This window comes from Conger conger, chromosome 16, assembly GCF_963514075.1.
Source record: "Conger conger chromosome 16, fConCon1.1, whole genome shotgun sequence".
NCBI classification, from domain to species: Eukaryota; Metazoa; Chordata; class Actinopteri; order Anguilliformes; family Congridae; genus Conger; species Conger conger.
In genome coordinates, this window is record NC_083775.1 from 31,045,442 (window position 1) to 31,062,427 (window position 16,986).

The 16,986-nt window shown below is 42.4% G+C and overlaps 1 protein-coding gene across 2 annotated transcripts in view; it reads left to right on the forward strand.

Moving 5' to 3' along the window:
- LOC133115180 (V-type proton ATPase 116 kDa subunit a 1-like) overlaps positions 1–6,060 on the forward strand; it is a 36,273-nt gene extending 30,213 nt beyond the window's left edge. For both annotated transcript variants that reach the window (XM_061224952.1, XM_061224953.1), the window contains exons 20-21: positions 435–606; positions 5,372–6,060. In XM_061224952.1, coding sequence (XP_061080936.1) covers positions 435–606; positions 5,372–5,465 — 266 coding nt within the window. In that variant the 3' untranslated portion in view covers positions 5,466–6,060. The remainder of the gene's footprint in view (positions 1–434; positions 607–5,371) is intronic.
- Positions 6,061–16,986: the final 10,926 nt, after the last annotated feature.

The window sequence follows — 16,986 nt, forward strand, 5'->3', positions numbered from 1 at the left end:
GCATCCAATTTCAGAGACTGTTGCAGGTCCTTTCCATTTAGATAGAGCATAAAATCTAATTCCAGACTTACCAAACTGTTGTCTTTATTAAAGGAATATTTAAGATGATGTTATTTTGAGACCCAGTGTTAACCATACTGTGCTTAATAGAGATTAGGGATAAAAGATAAATAATAATAATAGTAATAATAACTAAATAGGGCGGCCTGTAGCATAGTGGTTAAGGTAAATGACTGGGACCCACAAGGTCGGTGGTTCGATCTTATTGTAGCCCCAATAAGATCCGCACAGCCTTTGGGCCCTTGAGCAAGGCCCTTAACCCTGCATTGCTCCAGGGGAGGAACGACTCCTGCTTAGTCTTATCAACTGTACGTCGCTCTGGATCAGAGTGTCTGCCACATATAGATGTGGAGTAAATGACTGATTTTCCGCAGAGCTGTCGGAGGTGCTGTGGACCATGGTCATGCGCATCGGCCTGTCGTTCCGGACGTTCGTGGGCTTCTTCGTGTTGTCGTTCATCTTCATGGCCTTCGCCACGCTGACCATCTGCATCCTGCTCATCATGGAAGGGCTATCGGCCTTCCTGCATGCACTCCGTCTCCACTGGTGAGTCCTGTTTACCGCCCTGTAATAAGCCATTAATCACCATGTGAAAACATGTAATACGCGTGTAATAACTGTAGGAAAAACTGTTATTAGCATGTAATGACCATATGCAAACCTTGAATACTCCTGTAATAACCGTGTGCTAACCTGTAATACGCCTGTAATAACCATGCGCTAACCTGTAATACGCCTGTAATAACCATGTGCTAACCTGTAATAAGCCTTTATTAAAGGCGCCACTTGCTTCGGTCCATATGTTGTTTCTTATATTTATGTAATCTATGCCAAATATAGCTTGACAGTTCAAAGTCAAACCTTTTTGAAATTCTCCTATTAGCCAAAACATTTTTCCCAATTAGGAATTATAGTACAGTCCCCATCAAGCATTTGACCAGCATCTTGCAAATAATGTGAGATGAACTATGGGACGCAAGAGAAAGTGCAGTGTAGTGTCTCTTAAAATATTGTTAAAAAAACTGGTATATTGTATAATTTCACGAAATGTATCGATTGGCACATGACCTGCACACACAGATATTAATAATTCTGAAATTGTGAAAGACACAAGAGTAGAATCCTTCTTACCTAAACCAAGCAGCAAGCTACTACATGTCAGAGATCTGGGTTTTTGTATTATTGTCTGCAGATATTCAAATAATATATATCAGGCCTTGCCAGAGGCTGCTTACTAGATACATTTCTTACTGACATTTCATGCTGGTGTCCTGAGTTCAGATTATGACTGCATGAATTTTTTCAATGTAATATACAAGAATATGTAATAAGTTAAATCACCGCTATGTGGCGCTGTAGCAAAAAAACATTATCTATGAAATGTATTAGGTGTTGATAAGGCAGCCGATCGGCAGCAAGGTCTTGGAAGCATTTCATGTGGCCCCTGAATTTTAGTTGTGTAATACCGCATCATCACATTACATTACTGGCATTTGGCGGATGCTCTTATCCAGAGCGACGTACAGTTGATTAGACTAAGCAGGCGAAAATCCTCCCCTGGAGCAATGCAGGGTTAAGGGCCTTGCTCAAGGGCCCAACGGCTGTGCGGATCTTATTGTGGCCACACCCGGGGATCGAACCACCGACCTTGCGGGTCCCAGTCATTTACCTTAACCACTACGCTACAGGCCGCTACAGGCTGCCCCTCTTTCTCAGAAAAGAAAGAGGAATGACAATATAATCCCCCTCGTGGTGGCAGTTATTTTTAAGAACACAGTTTCTCACATCATGCAGCCCTAGTTCAGACGTATTCGAAACCCCGTGGCGACACACTGGGATTGCGCTGCTGTTGCATGCCGGTGACTTGCCTCGCTGTCATGGAAGCTTCTCTGGTCACATTCTTAAAATATAGAAGTCAACAAATATATGGTATTAGTGCAGTAGCTTGAAACGGATGCCTAACGCAACTGCCCATGCGCTGCTGAGCTGTCGATCTTCAGCCGTAAGTCCCGTCTGTATACTGTGTGATCTTTGGGCTCAGTCTCCGAGCCCAGGATTAAGTTCCCTGGAGAAGTGGATGCCCACTGGGTGCAAATATGAGATAAATATACTACACAAAGTGTGTGTGCGGTGGCCATGTGACGGGAGAAAAATTTAGTGCTGACAAGGGTGGGCACAGACGTTCTCTTATGAGTTCTGCAGTTATTTTTCTGTCTTCCCTTACCCTACGAAAAACTAGTGACTCCAGTGACGTTTTGATGTTAATTTGAGAGAATAGCTAGGCTGGCTACAATGGCTAGTTTGTTATGTTGTGCAGTTTCCAGTATGAAACCTGTTGATCCCTAGTTCCCAGTCCGTGCCTATGTCCAGGATGTTTTATTCAGTATTTTTGTGCCGTTCTGGGCTGTATAAAGAGGGTGAGGTTTTATAATTAGTTGTTCACAATTAATTTACCTTAAGACCGGTGGAGGACTGTATGTTGCTGTGAGGGTGGACATTTTGCTGTGGCTAAATAATCTTGTGAGGTACATTTGCCCTTCATTTGTTCTTGTAGCTGGCTGGTTAGCTAGTTGATTGTGGCTGGGTGGCTCATCTGCTTAAGGCCCCATTCTCAGTGTGTGCATCTTCATCCAATCAACAACTTGAATAAATCCCTGGTCTTGAAAACACTGTGTTTCCTCAGGACTGAATTCTGATGCCCATGATTTAAGTGATTGGAAGGAGTTGGTACATCTGAGTGACATTACATGTTATTTAGCTAACGCTTTCATCCAAAGCAGTGAACAGGTTAATTAGATTAAGCAGGTGACAGTCCCCTCTATGTTGGGTTAAGGGCCTTGCGCTAGGGCCCAACAGCTGTGCAGATCTTATCGCGTCGACACCGGGGATTGAACCAGCAACCTTGCAGTCATGTACTTTAACCACAATGCTGGAGGCTGCCCTCTGGATGTCATCACTTCAAGTGGTCTTTTGCAGACGGGACACAAAATATTTTAAAAGAAAATACATTTTTCAGAGGAGACATTTTGCTCCTGACCAAGGCCTCCGACTACAGCTCTGTGGCTCCCCCTTCAGGGGAAGTGAAGAACTTCAAACAGCAAGAGCTGAATTTATAGCCTGGTTGTAAACAGCCTTTTAGCAGGCTGATAGTGCTGTAAACGGTGTCTGGATGCCCGATTTCCTGTCAGTATGCCCGGAACATTCTCTCTGTCTGTATTTTGAAAGTAAAATCGAGGGATTGTGAATCTGCACTTTATTTTTCTTGTGTGGATAATCTACAGACACTTGGGATTTCCAATGGATTGCATTCCCTTAATGCTTTTTTATTCCAAAATTGATCAAAATTTACATTTTGGAAACGGAAAAGCTAGTCATTAAACACACACACACGGTTGTTTTCTTTCTCCAGATCGCTTCTCCCTTTCATTAAGATGAACATTGTCCTGGTTGTGTAACATAATACTAATGATGAAATGTCCACAGCTGGCTGTCGACACCTTGAGGTTGGTGAGTCAGAAGATTTTAATCTACCAAGTAGGGCTCCAGACTAACTTATTTCACCATCATCCCAGAACTGTCCTGAGAAAGAAATGTAACTGTCCAGAAGTGAATGTGGATCATCCTACATTTAAGAAGTTGTTCTCCATCAGCATTAAAGTCATTTTTAGTGATTGTTAGCACACAGTAAACACTATTCGAAGAATTGGGAGAAAAATATACATTAATTTGTTACAGAACAATATTTATCAACGAAACAAAGGTAAAATCAATATCCCTGCTGAATTCTGTTCATGTGTTTGATTATTTTGATTATTTAATAAAAAAACAAGGAGAATAAATGTATCTAAGGAGATACCCAAAATTTTAAGGAGAATAAATGTATTGAAATAAAAGTACATAATTGTCCCATATGTTTGAACATAACATTATATACATTATATTTTTTCTTATTTGTTATCAATGTAAATGTCGAATTCATATAAAAGGCAAAACAAAAGGGATTATTTGCCCTGCCTGAGGAAAAGTTTGTGTTTTCTTCCCTGTTGGATTTTCAGTGCACATGGCTTTGCGCGCTGGATAAGCACGTCTGCCAACTGCCTGTAATGTAGTAATGTAATGTTTCAGCGGGGACTGAACGACAGAAGGAAAGTCCAAATTCTTGTAGGAAATCCTCCCACCATTCTCAAGTCCAGCTGTGCGGTCCTGCGGCGTATGTTGGTGCTGTCCCTCCTCCCAGACAGACTCCGTTACCGCTGTCCATTTCCTTGTTGAAAGGTCATCGAGCAGTTGGTTTGAAGCGAGGTTTAAATATAGACAGGGATCGTCTTCCCATTGGGGAAAGGGCTGGTGGGTTTTCAGCCTCTGGAATGTGACATAAGATCTGAGGAGACCAGGCGGCAGGTCTCGCCTGGGGAATGGCGAGGTTGAGGGCGAGGATCTGAGAGAGATCTCCGTTTAAGCTGGACAGATGTGTGTTTAAACGGCAAGTCATTTCTGTTTGAAACTCAAGGAGAAATGTGTGTTCATATTGTATATTTTATATTTTATATGTCCATTTAAAACGCAAGCAATCTTTGTTTAAAAAGCTTGATATGACAAACGGTAAAAAGCTCTTATACAGAAAATGATCCCCTTCTGAGGTTTCTTGGGATTGCAGATTTCTCCAGAGAAGGAGGAGTCTGCCTGCTCATGTATATGAGGAGCCTGCCTGCTCTATGCTATTCAGTTCTTATTTAGCATAGTTAACTTGCATTATTGCTTTTGTGAGGTTGTGTATAACTGCAACAGCGTGTGAATTTTGTTAGCCTGGTTTGGCACTGTTCTAGAAGGTGATTGCACCTGTGCTCATAAAACAGAAGTTCACCTGGGGCAGCAGCTAAATTATAATAGTAAGCTAAATAGAGTGCACACTGATCCATGTCTCTGATAGGCGAGAGGAAGACCGCATGCACAGCACATGCTTGTATCCCTTTATCCAATTGATTGTGCTCTAATCCATATTTTCAGATAAACTGTTGGGGAATGTTCCAGTAGTGTGATCTCTGGTTGGCCGTCTCATTCCCTGAAGCACTCAGCGGGCTGTGTAGAGATTGTATCTTCCATGTTTGCTGGGAGTTGAGCTGTGTTCCAGCATTTGGCCTTACAAGAACCCGTGGCTCATATGCACCTGAATTAAACACGTATGGTGTCAAAGAAAATGGATCCAATCTGACTACAGCAGTGCAACTACTCCACCTGGACTGTTCTGCTCTCACACTTCCTGATATACAGTTAATTTGAGTATTTCTCCTCTCTTCTTGTTTTTCTGTAGGGTGGAGTTTCAGAACAAGTTCTACTCTGGTCAAGGATTCATGTTCCAGCCGTTCACCTTCAACAGCATCCTGGAGGGGAAATTTGAGGATTAAACCACCACACCCTTCCCCTTCCCTTCCAGAATAATCTGTAGCCCTTCTCATCTCTGTAGCTACTGTTTGTTAATTAGTGTATGTTCGTCACCATTTGCCTTTTTGGTTCCTTACTCATTTCTTTATTTCTTTTTTTTTTTTATAAGCATTTTAGCTTTTAGAAATCAGTGTCACATGGAAATCCATTCAGGAGATTATAACTATGAACTTATAGAGCTATCTGCAGTAATAAAAGCAAAGCCTTATAAGCTGAGCTGGGATGGAACTGAGCTTAGTTTCATTCACCATTTCTCCCGAACGCCCATAAAAACACAAAATGGACATTTTCATGGGTGGTGGTATCAGCTGAAAATCTTGCAGTAACTAGTAACTTCTTGATTAAACCTTAACACTGTATATTGTAGCTGGAGAAATGTTAAATAGATTGCCTTGAGATTTGCCCACTTTCTGACATTGCACTACCGGAAAACAAAGAGGTTACTCATCAGATTTCCATCGCCAGTCGTCAGTCAAGTGATGCGATTGTGATCCACAGTGCTGTATTCAAGACTGATTGCAATAAAATCTTAATTGGGAAAATACGGTTTTTCCAGGACGGTAGAAAAACTGTTGATTCATTTTGGAGATGCGTCTCATTTCCTGTGTCATGTGTCACAGATGAAATGGCTCATCCCTTTTCTTTGTTCTTCTTGAAACTGAAATGCAGCAACCGGAGCTGCTGTTTTGTCACCTCCCACGATGCTCTGCTCTGTACAGCAACACCCAGGCTCTCGGGGTCCAGGTTTTTACTGTTACGGCTCAAAGGCGAGAAGTACTGATTTCAATGGGAAGCACTTTAATAATAGTTACAACAATGGAGTGACAACCTGTTCTAGGCAAGAGGCTCTTTCCAATTGCTTATGTATTCACCTCCTTGCATCCTTTCTTCACATAGCACAGTAATTACATTATTACACGAAACCTCTGTTGAAGGTTAATCAGCGTAAATAAAAAATGAATTAGAAATCTGTTTAGTGGTCCCCTCTCTGAGAAAGCTATAAACCAGGGATACTCAAATCTGGCAGTTGGAGGCCAATATTCCTGGTTTCCTTTCATACCCTCTCATCATGTACCTGGATCTGAACCTGATGCACCACCAGGTAAGTATTATCTCTGGCCAAACAGTGACATTGTTTAACTATGGATCAGGCAGAAGGGAAAACTGTCCTGAGGGCCAAATTTGGGTATCCCTGCTCTGGACTATCACCTGTGATTTTTGTTATTTTAATAATTCTAAACCTTTTTGGTTTGTTTGTTTCAATTTTCACATCACTAGTGTGTCACATGTAATCACATACTTTAACCCACAACAATAAAAGGTACCAAGCCCTACCCCAAGCAATGATGACCTGGGTATCATGCCTCCGCCTTCCCCCATTGTAGAGACTGGGCTCAGAAAATGGAGTAGCAGATCAGATCATACTAATACTTCTTCAGAAGTCTTCAAACCTCCTGTTATGTGCTATATATTTTGACTGTGACATAATTATAGACAATATATGTCCTGCCATTACACATTCTTCAAATCACTTCAGGTTCTGTCCCAACGACATTAGCCACAACGTTAAAACCACCTGCTTAAACCAGTTTTTCATAATTACATATACTTTAAACTGCATAAACTTGTCTATAAAAACGTAATATTTAATTATTTTTTTAATATTTAAAATATGAAGATAATCGGGAATTGCATTCAAAAGGTTAATTTTTCAATTAAAATGGAAATCATTGGGGGGGGGGGGGTATATTGTTTTATTTAAATATCTTGGTACGTACTGGTGTTCATAATCACGTCTATCTTGACAGATGCAGGACCTGTAGAATTTTTCTTTTAGAATAAATCTAATTCATCATCAGATTCACCCTTTTGTTGTATCCTTCCTTTGCATCCTCCATTGGGTGAACCTAAGGAGCTACACAAAGAGAGGTTGCAAGGAGGTAACTATAAGCTCCATGGGCAGCAAGGAGCTTTCAAATGACCTCTAAAGATACAGTTATGTCAAGCGAAACAAGTTTGGATAAAAAAATATCAAAGGACTGCTGGGTTCCGATTTCCGGGTCAGGCAAAGAACAAGGAAATAAGAAGGGACAATAGGTGGTCGACCAGTTTGCATCAGGTTGTCACTCCAAACTGGTTGACTGTGTCAGTGGCCCTATTTGCCACTGGGGGGCAGCAAAGACCTGATCTTGTGCTTGTCTTCTGTTGTTGTGGTTCTGCATTTATCATCTAGTGCAGTGATTTTCATTCATGTTCCTGGAGAGACTCTGGCTTTTATTTTTGCCTTAACAGCAGCAACCAATTCAGACCCAAGAAACTAGGTGAGGTGAGTTAACTGTGTCATCAACAGCTTTCATTGATCAATTAAGTGCTAAGTAACAACGAAAGCCAGCACATCCTGCAGCAGGACCAGGAATAAAGACCACTGATCAAGTGTCTCTTTGAATTCTACTTCCTCTTGAATTTTTCCTTATTTTTGTTATTAAACCAGGACTTCATCATTTTCCCTGCTTTCTGAATTTGTCTCTCTGAACTTCTAACAGACCAGGCAAGGAAGAAACTGATCAGAGAGGCCACCAAGAGGCCCTTCGAAACTCTGAAGGAACTGCAGTCTTTTCTGGCCAAATGGTCAATGTGTGCATGTGACTACAATATCCCAAGCTCGCAACAATTCTGCCCTGTATGGCAGGGTGGCAAGAAGGAACCCTGTACTGACGTAGTCCTCGTTAGGCAACAGACCCGGAGCTATAGCTGCATGGCCCTGAAGCTGTGGACTCGTTTGGCTGAAGAGGCATTTTTGTGATTAGGCTGAAGGCCAGCTTCCTCTGTGGCAGCCAGCATGGCTTTCAGATTTTCGTCATGCTCTGCCGTATCTTTCCTGAAGACAATGTCATGTAGATAGTACCGGACACCGAGGGGCTTGGAGAATGCACTGGGAGCTGAGTGCAATCCATAGGGACCCCGAAGAACAAATGTCATGTGCTGGCTTTCCTCCGGCAGTAACATCTGCTTAGACAATTGCTGAGAACCTAGTTCAGTCATCCATGTGGAGTAGTAAATATGTTGATTGAGGCAGTGTAATTGCTGGCAGTAAAATCTTGCATACACACTGGCCCTCAACGACTGGAGCTGCCCATCCCTGACATAGACAATAGCTAGCACTGTGGTACCACTCAATTAACTGCTTTAATTGATTAATTACGTGCTGAGTAACAACAAAAAACAGAACAACCTGAGGGGGCATGATTTTGATAGAAGCAGTGGGGAATTCCAACGTTAAAAATAAGAGCAGCTACATAACATTTAACTTAGTTTAAAAATAAATACATTCATGATTAGACTAATGATGGCCTTCAATCAAGACTATAGGTAGAACCAGGTGTCTTATTGATGGGCTAAAACAAAAACTTGCAGCCTCACCAGTTGTTTTCAGATTGGACACCCCTGCCATATGGATGCATTTTTCTTTTTACTATAAGAAAAATGCCATTACTGATGCTCAGTCCTGGTCCTAGAGAGCGCCAGAGTCTGCTGGTTTTTGTTTTTAAGATCATTGACCGATTCAAACCAAAGAAAGACCCGGTGACCTGAGTTAATTATGTAATCAACTGCTTTAACTCATCAATTGCGGTGTTAAAGCTCAGCTGACCCTGCCTGACCAGGAGTGAGCACCACTGCCTCAAAGATATGCTTTCTGTAGCCTTTAAACATTCACATTCCGTTGTGACACTCCCCATTTTAGATCGACTTCGTATTTTTATAAATGTCTCCCAGAAAAACTTGATTGTACAATCTGTTGAAATCAGTCATTAAGGGAATAATCACATCTGAAGACAGTTTGGGGAAGGGTAATTTTTTCAATTGCGTTGTCCTGCAATTGTTTTCCCCCAGGACACACTTAAAACTTGGGCTAAATCACTTAAGTAGCCAAAGAGTAACAGAAAGAACAAATCCCATTATAAGATTGAAAAGCACCTTGTACTGTATGTATAACTGCATAAGTATACCAGAATATAAAGCTACAATAGTGTGCAGGTGAAATAATATGTATTACATTTATGTAATAGCACTTTATATGCAGGCCATCAAGAAGAGTTATATAACAGCCTGTTGTTATTAACTAGTGGGACTGCACACATTGCTTTAATGCTGTGCTGTTATTGGACCGCATTCCTCTGAGATATTTGATTATTTATCATCCATCTTAAAAAGTTCCCTTTCTCTTCTGCTTGTTTCATAAGTCAGTGAAAATGCCAGTTTTGTTTACTTTAAACTTGACCTCAATTTCTACTGGGTCACTACACGGTTCTGTTAAATTCTTGGAATCCCCTCCGTGGGTCTTGTGCTTCTCATGATGCCTAAGGCCAGACGTGGGTGAGGGGGGATGGGGGTGCTAAAAATAGCTCTGACATGGGCTGGGAAAGGGAACACTATGTACATAGAAGTGTGTACTCTTTCCCCCGAGGCCATAACCCTTTCCCCAGCAGCCAAAACAGTGAAAAAAGAGACTATGTTTTCTCTCTGTTGTTAATCTGATATTTCCCAGTATGTGAGGGACCCACTGCCGTGTGCTTTCATAATGCTGTTCAGTCTCCGACCGCAAGTCTTCAACTTGGTTTCAAAGCATGAACGGCTCTGTGCTCGATGGGGTTTGATATTTTGCTTCTTGCCACATTTCAAATGCAGACTGTGTGACCCTTCTCAGTCGGAGCAGTGTCCTCTGGAATGTAAGCTAGCGTGTGCTGGCGATCTCTGCCTTTGAAATTTTAGAGTGAAAAAACAGCTCATTGATGTTGAACTGCTTGGTCTAATTGGCAATGTGTAGAAACCCTGAGTCAGGAAATTTGTGTGAATTCCACACAGAGTAGAAATGTGTATCTGTTCCAATGTCCAACATAAATTAGCAGCGATTTAACTATTTATATTGTACCTTTCATGAACCAAATAATGGTCATATTACAGTCTCATAAATTAAATGAATTTAAATATGTATTATTGCCTTATGAGAAGTATTTATTATAGCCTGCCCTGCTAAAAATTAAAAAAGCTGTTTTTTTGACACCAGCCACAGACCAGCTAAAAACATAAACCTTAAACCTAAATCAAAACATGATCCTCATATCACATGTCATGGAGGTCTGGACCTAGCTGATACAATAGCTACAGTCCTTATTTGTACAGCGACACAAATTTTGCTTTTTTGTCTCTGCACTCCAGCACATTGAATTTGAAATAAAACAACAAGTATAATGTTAACATGCAGACTATCAGCATTAATTTGAGGGTATTTCCATCCATAGCAGATTCACTTTATATAGGAATTACAGTCCTTATACATTGTCCTCAAAATTAGCGTGTGTTTTACTCAATAGATCACAAAAAGAACAATGGGTCCTTGTGTTTAACTGGAATCCCTTCTGACTCGGAAACTGACTCTTCTGAAACCGCAACACCCAGACCTGCTGTTTCTCCGTAGTCATTTTGCTAACAGGTTCAGACCAGACAGTTTCAATTCAACATTTTCTTGTGACGTGTTCTGCCCACATGAAAGTGGCCTTCATGTGTGTTTGTAGGGGAGGTTTCTTCCTCTAGCAGATTGAACATTGTGTGTCTGTTTTAACCCTCCTGCGTGAACGGTGTTGTTGAACCCCATGAAATTCAGTTCAAGTCAACAGCAAAAATAAATAAATGGAGAGGTATAGACAGAGAAATTTTATTTGGAAATAAAATCCTTTCAAGGCGGTACGGATGGTGCAGTGGGTAGCACTGCCGCCTCACAGCAAGGAGGTCCTGGGTTCGAATCCCTGTCGGCCGGGGCCTCTCTGAGCTGTGAGTTTGCATGTTCTCCCCGTGTTTGCGTGGGTTTCCTCCCACAGTCCAAAAACATGCAGGTCAGGCTGATTGGAGAGTCTAAATTGCCCATAGGTATGAGTGTGTGAGTGAATGGTGTGGGTGCCCTGCGATGGACTGGCGACCTGTCCAGGGTGTATTCCTGCCTTTCGCCCAATGTATGCTGGGATAGGCTCCAGCACCCCTGCGACCCTGTTCAGGATAAACGGGCTAGGATAATGAATGAATGAATGAAAATCCTTTGAAATGTGTTGACATTAAATAAAGTTAGATACGACTAAGAATATGATGAAATTCCAGGACAGGATTAAACACAGAATGCATGAACACATCAATGGCCGCTATTATGTGATACGCATATAATCAATTGTATAACACTTCAAAAGCCTCAGTCATGGGCCCATATTTGATGGCACATCTGGCTTGGGTATCATTTTTCACGAACAGCAACAGAAACACAGTGAATCAGTCACATTCTTCTCATTCTGTTCCAGTGTGTCAATGACCTGCGTACAATAAGCATTGCAGGAATGTTTGGATTGCCATGTCTCTGTCTTACCACATAAATCATTCATCCATGTTCACTTTGTAAAGACAATGTCATCCCATCCAAATGCTGAGCTTGCTGTGACTAACCGTTCTCAAATTGTCACTTTTTTAATCTCTGTCTCTCACACTGTCACTGATGATACCCTTTTGCCCTTATGTTGACGTTAATGTCTAGTCAAAATAGTAAATTGTTTTCTGTTTGCTTAGTTTTGCATTCCCTGTAGCACAGGAACTTTCGGAGAACTAGAGTCACAGAAAGGTCATTGCTGCAACATCAGTGGACAGCCCTGCGAGGCCCCAAAACCAGTGGCCTCATTTATTAAATTTTCTTACGATCGAATTGCATTTTAAATGGTGGCCTAGGGAGAAAATGATGACAAGTAATTATTCTTAAAATGTGGAATAAAAGTGGAAAGACAGCCGACCCTCTAAGAGCGCTGCAAACCCCTGCTGTACTCCGACACACTGGCAGCCCGAACACACTGAAAATTTTGAGCTGAATTTTGAGAACCTGACTTCCGCAGCTGGAAGGGAAAACGCTGTAATTCAGCAGAAGGCTCTTTGTCTCAGTGTTACAATAGCCCGATAAGTTTGACCGCACTACTACCCTGCAGCAATGGTGGACTCAGCCAAGGTGCATGTTTTGACTGAGGAAAATGAGAGCTCTGGGGGGCACTGGGGGGCGCTGGGGGGGCGCTGGGGGGGCGCTGGGGGGCACTGGGGGGCACTGGGAGGCGCTGGGGGTCCAGACCACCAAATCAGTTCCCTTGTGCACCGAAAGCTCTTTAACCTCCGTATTTCAATTTTATCTCATTATGGTCTTTGTTTTCATTCATGAGCACTTAATGCCAATGTATAGAGCTCATATTGCAAGGCAGTCATGTGCCTTGGCCAGGTTATCTAAATACAGAATGTAAAAAGCTTTTTTTTTGTGGTAACGATAATGACAACGATAATAATAATTCCACCTTCCTAACATCTAAGTTAATACGAAACCAAAAGTATATTCACAATGCATGCTCATTTGGCAGGAAATACACATTGTAATTGTTTGGTGGGTTTACAGTACGTTGCGTGTTCATTTGGGACTTCTTGCATAGCGCTGTGCATCACATTAAGGCCCAGAAGGCCTGGGCTCTTCTCCCTCTCTGGGTTTAAACAGAAAATGACATGGACTCCGTTAGCCACTGCTTTGTCTGAGGCAGTTTTGTGCTATGTTTCTTCATCCACGCCAGCTTTGTGTCCTTGTTGTGGCTGGCACGGGGACCAGAGGGGAAGTGTGTGGGGGGGGGGGGGGCAGGGGAAGTGGCCTTAAGAGACCCAGACAACATTGACCTGACCCCACAGCTCTTCCTGTTTAGAAACCGTTTGTTGTTGATTGTTGCTTCCAGACAAAGTGTAAGTAGCTCAGCTCACAGAAAAGAAATGTGTGCCCCATGAGAGTGGGTTTAAAGAGATTTTGCTGAAAACTTAAAAATATATTTTTTTCTAAAGCATGTGTTAATGGTACTGGGAAGCAATATTTCAGCTTTGATTTGTTGTTGTGTATAGTGAATAATGAGCCACGACAGGCCGAATGTCTCCGTTGGTGGGTTGAATGACAGTGCAAATCCTGAAGTGTTGCAAGCTCTGCCCAGGTCCACCTACACACGGCATTAACACATACATTTAGTTATGACAAGAAAAATGTGGATTTATGTTTAATTCTTAATCTTTTAAGATTATAGATTATAGATTAGAGAGCAAATTATCATTTTTAATTATGAATACATTTTTAGTATCAGACTACCGTGAAAAACTGCATTTATTACTTTATTTTTTGAAGGCTTTCTTTTGGTAAAAATTTAAGAAATTGAAATGTTGTTTACTCATGATCGAGAATATTAAAAAGAGAAAAATACATCATATAATTTTTTTTCACGTCCCTGGTGTTAATCAACAGACTGTCAGTAAAAAAAAAACTAAAAAAAAACATGAAACGATTTTCACCTTTGTCCTATTTCAGGAGGTCATTCAAAGGGGTCCTGACCTTTGAAGTTCTAACCTTCCGATGCAAGAAATGAACAACCCTTTACATTGTCTCTGCGAGATGGTATGCACCACAGGAAATTTTACAAAATAAAGACAGGCAGGCGATGGTCTATCCTAAAGATTTCACAATGCTTAATTAACCCTTTGGGTAAATCATTTTCCTGTGAAATTCCATTTCCAGTAGTGTTTCCTTGGATACTGTGGATTAACATTCACATGGATTCCCATGCATATACACTCAGTGAGCACTTTATTAGGTATTTATTAGACATATTTTGACTTATTGGTCTTCTGCTTGGCGGCACGGATGGTGCAGTGGGTAGCACTGCCGCCTCACAGCAAGGAGGTCCTGGGTTTGAATCCCCGTTGGCTGGGGCCTCTCTGTGCAGAGTTTGCATGTTCTCCCCGTGTCTGCGTGGGTTTCCTCCGGGTACTCCGGTTTCCTCCCACAGTCCAAAGACATGCATGTTAGGCTGATTGGAGAGTCTAAATTGCCCGTAGGTATGAGTGTGTGAGTGTGTGAGTGAATGGTGTGTGTGCCCTGCGATGGACTGGCGACCTGTCCAGGGTGTATTCCTGCCTTTCGCCCAATGTATGCTGGGATAGGCTCCAGCCCCCCTGTGACCCTGATCAGGATAAGCGGGTTCAGATAATGGATGGATGGATGGATGGATGGTCTTCTGCTGCTGCTGCAGTAGCCTATCCACTTAAGAGGTTTGACATGTGCGTTCAGAGATGCTCTTCACCTCCCTCATTAACAAGCTGTTTTTGCCTGCAAAAATAAAGTGCTCAGTGTGGGTATTTTCATAAGCATGTGCACCCTTGCAGGCAGTAGGCTAGTAGGCTAGCAAACAGTGGGCTTCCCCATGCATACTTATATTAGCATTGTATCCCTTTTTCAATTCAGTAAAATAAGCATACTTTTAATTGCACACAGTAGGCTAACATTAGCATGCGCTCCCTGTCTTACAAACACACCGGAGCGTCGGGTTTATGTAAGCACTCCGTACCCTTACAACTTTCTTCCATCAGTGTGGCGCCACTTATATAATGTGTAGCATAAATACAATGGCATTTTCATATTACGCAAGTATTCACTTCTAAGAAAATAGAGGGGGAGCAGGAAGAACATTCTGTTTTGCTTGACTGAATTTCACACAGGAGGGTTTTATCCTATTCCTGGAGTTTCACAGGCCTCCTTCAGCCCCCCGGGCAGGGTCGCCCGTTACCGAACTCGACGAGGGGCGGCGACTACAGGGGGGCAGGCCAAGGGCGCAAATCCGATAACCGCTGGAAAATCGGAAACACATTTGATGCCCCGAACCGCCACGGACGCCGTCAGAAGCAATTTTCTTGCACCGTTGGATCTGACGGTGAAAAGAGAAGCTGAGAGACAGACTGGACTAATAAAAGTGTGTGCCCGGAGCGTGTCAGATGCACAGTCACAAGATGAACCTCTCCGCCGAAGCTCTGGTCCAGTTATGTAACCCGTGATTTAGGATGGAGGCTTCCTGCCTCGACCCTGTCTGATGGTGAGCGTGAGACCTACAGGCTCTGAGCTCTTACGGCTGTGCAGTGTTGCGGATATGTCTGCATTCTGGGGATGTTCAACATATTGCACCTAAAGGGAAGTGGACTGTTGACAGCGCTTTGTCTTAAACTCTGGATGAACACCCAGTGCTCTTTGGAGAGCGATGGGCTGTCAAAGACACTTACGTAGGATCTCTACAGACTGCAGTGTCTGTGCAGCTGCTATACAGTCCCTCAATACACATACACATGGTCGCACATACACACCCACACACGCACAAGATGTTGAGGAATCTCTAGATGTGAAAACCTCCAGACTTCTTATATGGCAGCTACATGTACAGTGCTCCGGAATTATTGGCTCCCCTGACTGGAAATGCATAAAAATACATGACAATATAAACAATAATTACTGCGATAAACGATTCAATGGAACCAACCAATAGCAAGACAATGGGCCTCATGCAAGAACCTCGTATGAACAGATTTGTTCCTAAATCACTTAAATGTCTGAAAACAAGTGATTTAAGAGAATTTGCCGCATTCACCAATTCCCCCATATTTAGAATTTTTTCTGAGGTAGGAACACCATTTACGAGTGGTTCTGACTTGTCCTACAAATCACGTAAACACACATTCCATTAATTTCCTACAGACAGCCTTGCAGCGCAGAACCTAGGATATGACTTTCAAACTAGGCCTCGCAGATCAAATATGAATGAACAAGGGACATGCAATAAAATAAAATATTTAAAAATATTTTCATGCAATGTTGTCATATCTCGGGAGGATATAGAAAAGCTCTCTACTGGAATGCGTCCAATGTATCTAAAAGTGGCAACAGTGAACAAATTGTTGTTTTTCTGTTTTCAAGGCTGTTTGGATTGGGTGTTGCTCCAGAGTGCCACTGACCAATGACTTCAGTATTTTTAATGTTGACTGTTAGGCCCATTCTCTTATAAACTGTAGCAGTCACTGTTACTGTGGCCCACAGAGCACAGTGGCCAGAATGCTGCAGCCCAATTAACTTTTCCTGAGAAACTTTTAGTGGTGGCCTGCGGTCTCTGGATGTTAAATGGTTGCCATCCAGTTTATGGGAATTCCAGCCTTTTCCTCCCGCTCCCTCTGTGGTCACACACACGAATATGTTATAGAGGCCTGGTTCTCGCACACACCCCTGTATGCACTGAGACAGCGTAAGGGAAGGCTGGGATTCTTTGCCACCACTCGAGCTAGAAGTTTACAATGGAATTGTTGCAAGAGGTTCAGGAACTTGGGTGGTCAGTTGAAAGCTCTTTTGGACCCCTACAGCAGACCCGCGATTGAGTGTCAAATGTGTGTATCTCCTCTCTCTCTCTCTTCTCTCTCTCTCCCACCTCACTCGCTCACACTCACACATCATATGTCAGATGGAAGCTGCCATATGTTATTTAGCTGACACTTTTTCCAATGCGACATACATAGTTGATTAGCAGGGGACAATCCCTCCTGGAGCAATGTTAGATGAAGGATAACAGCTCAGGC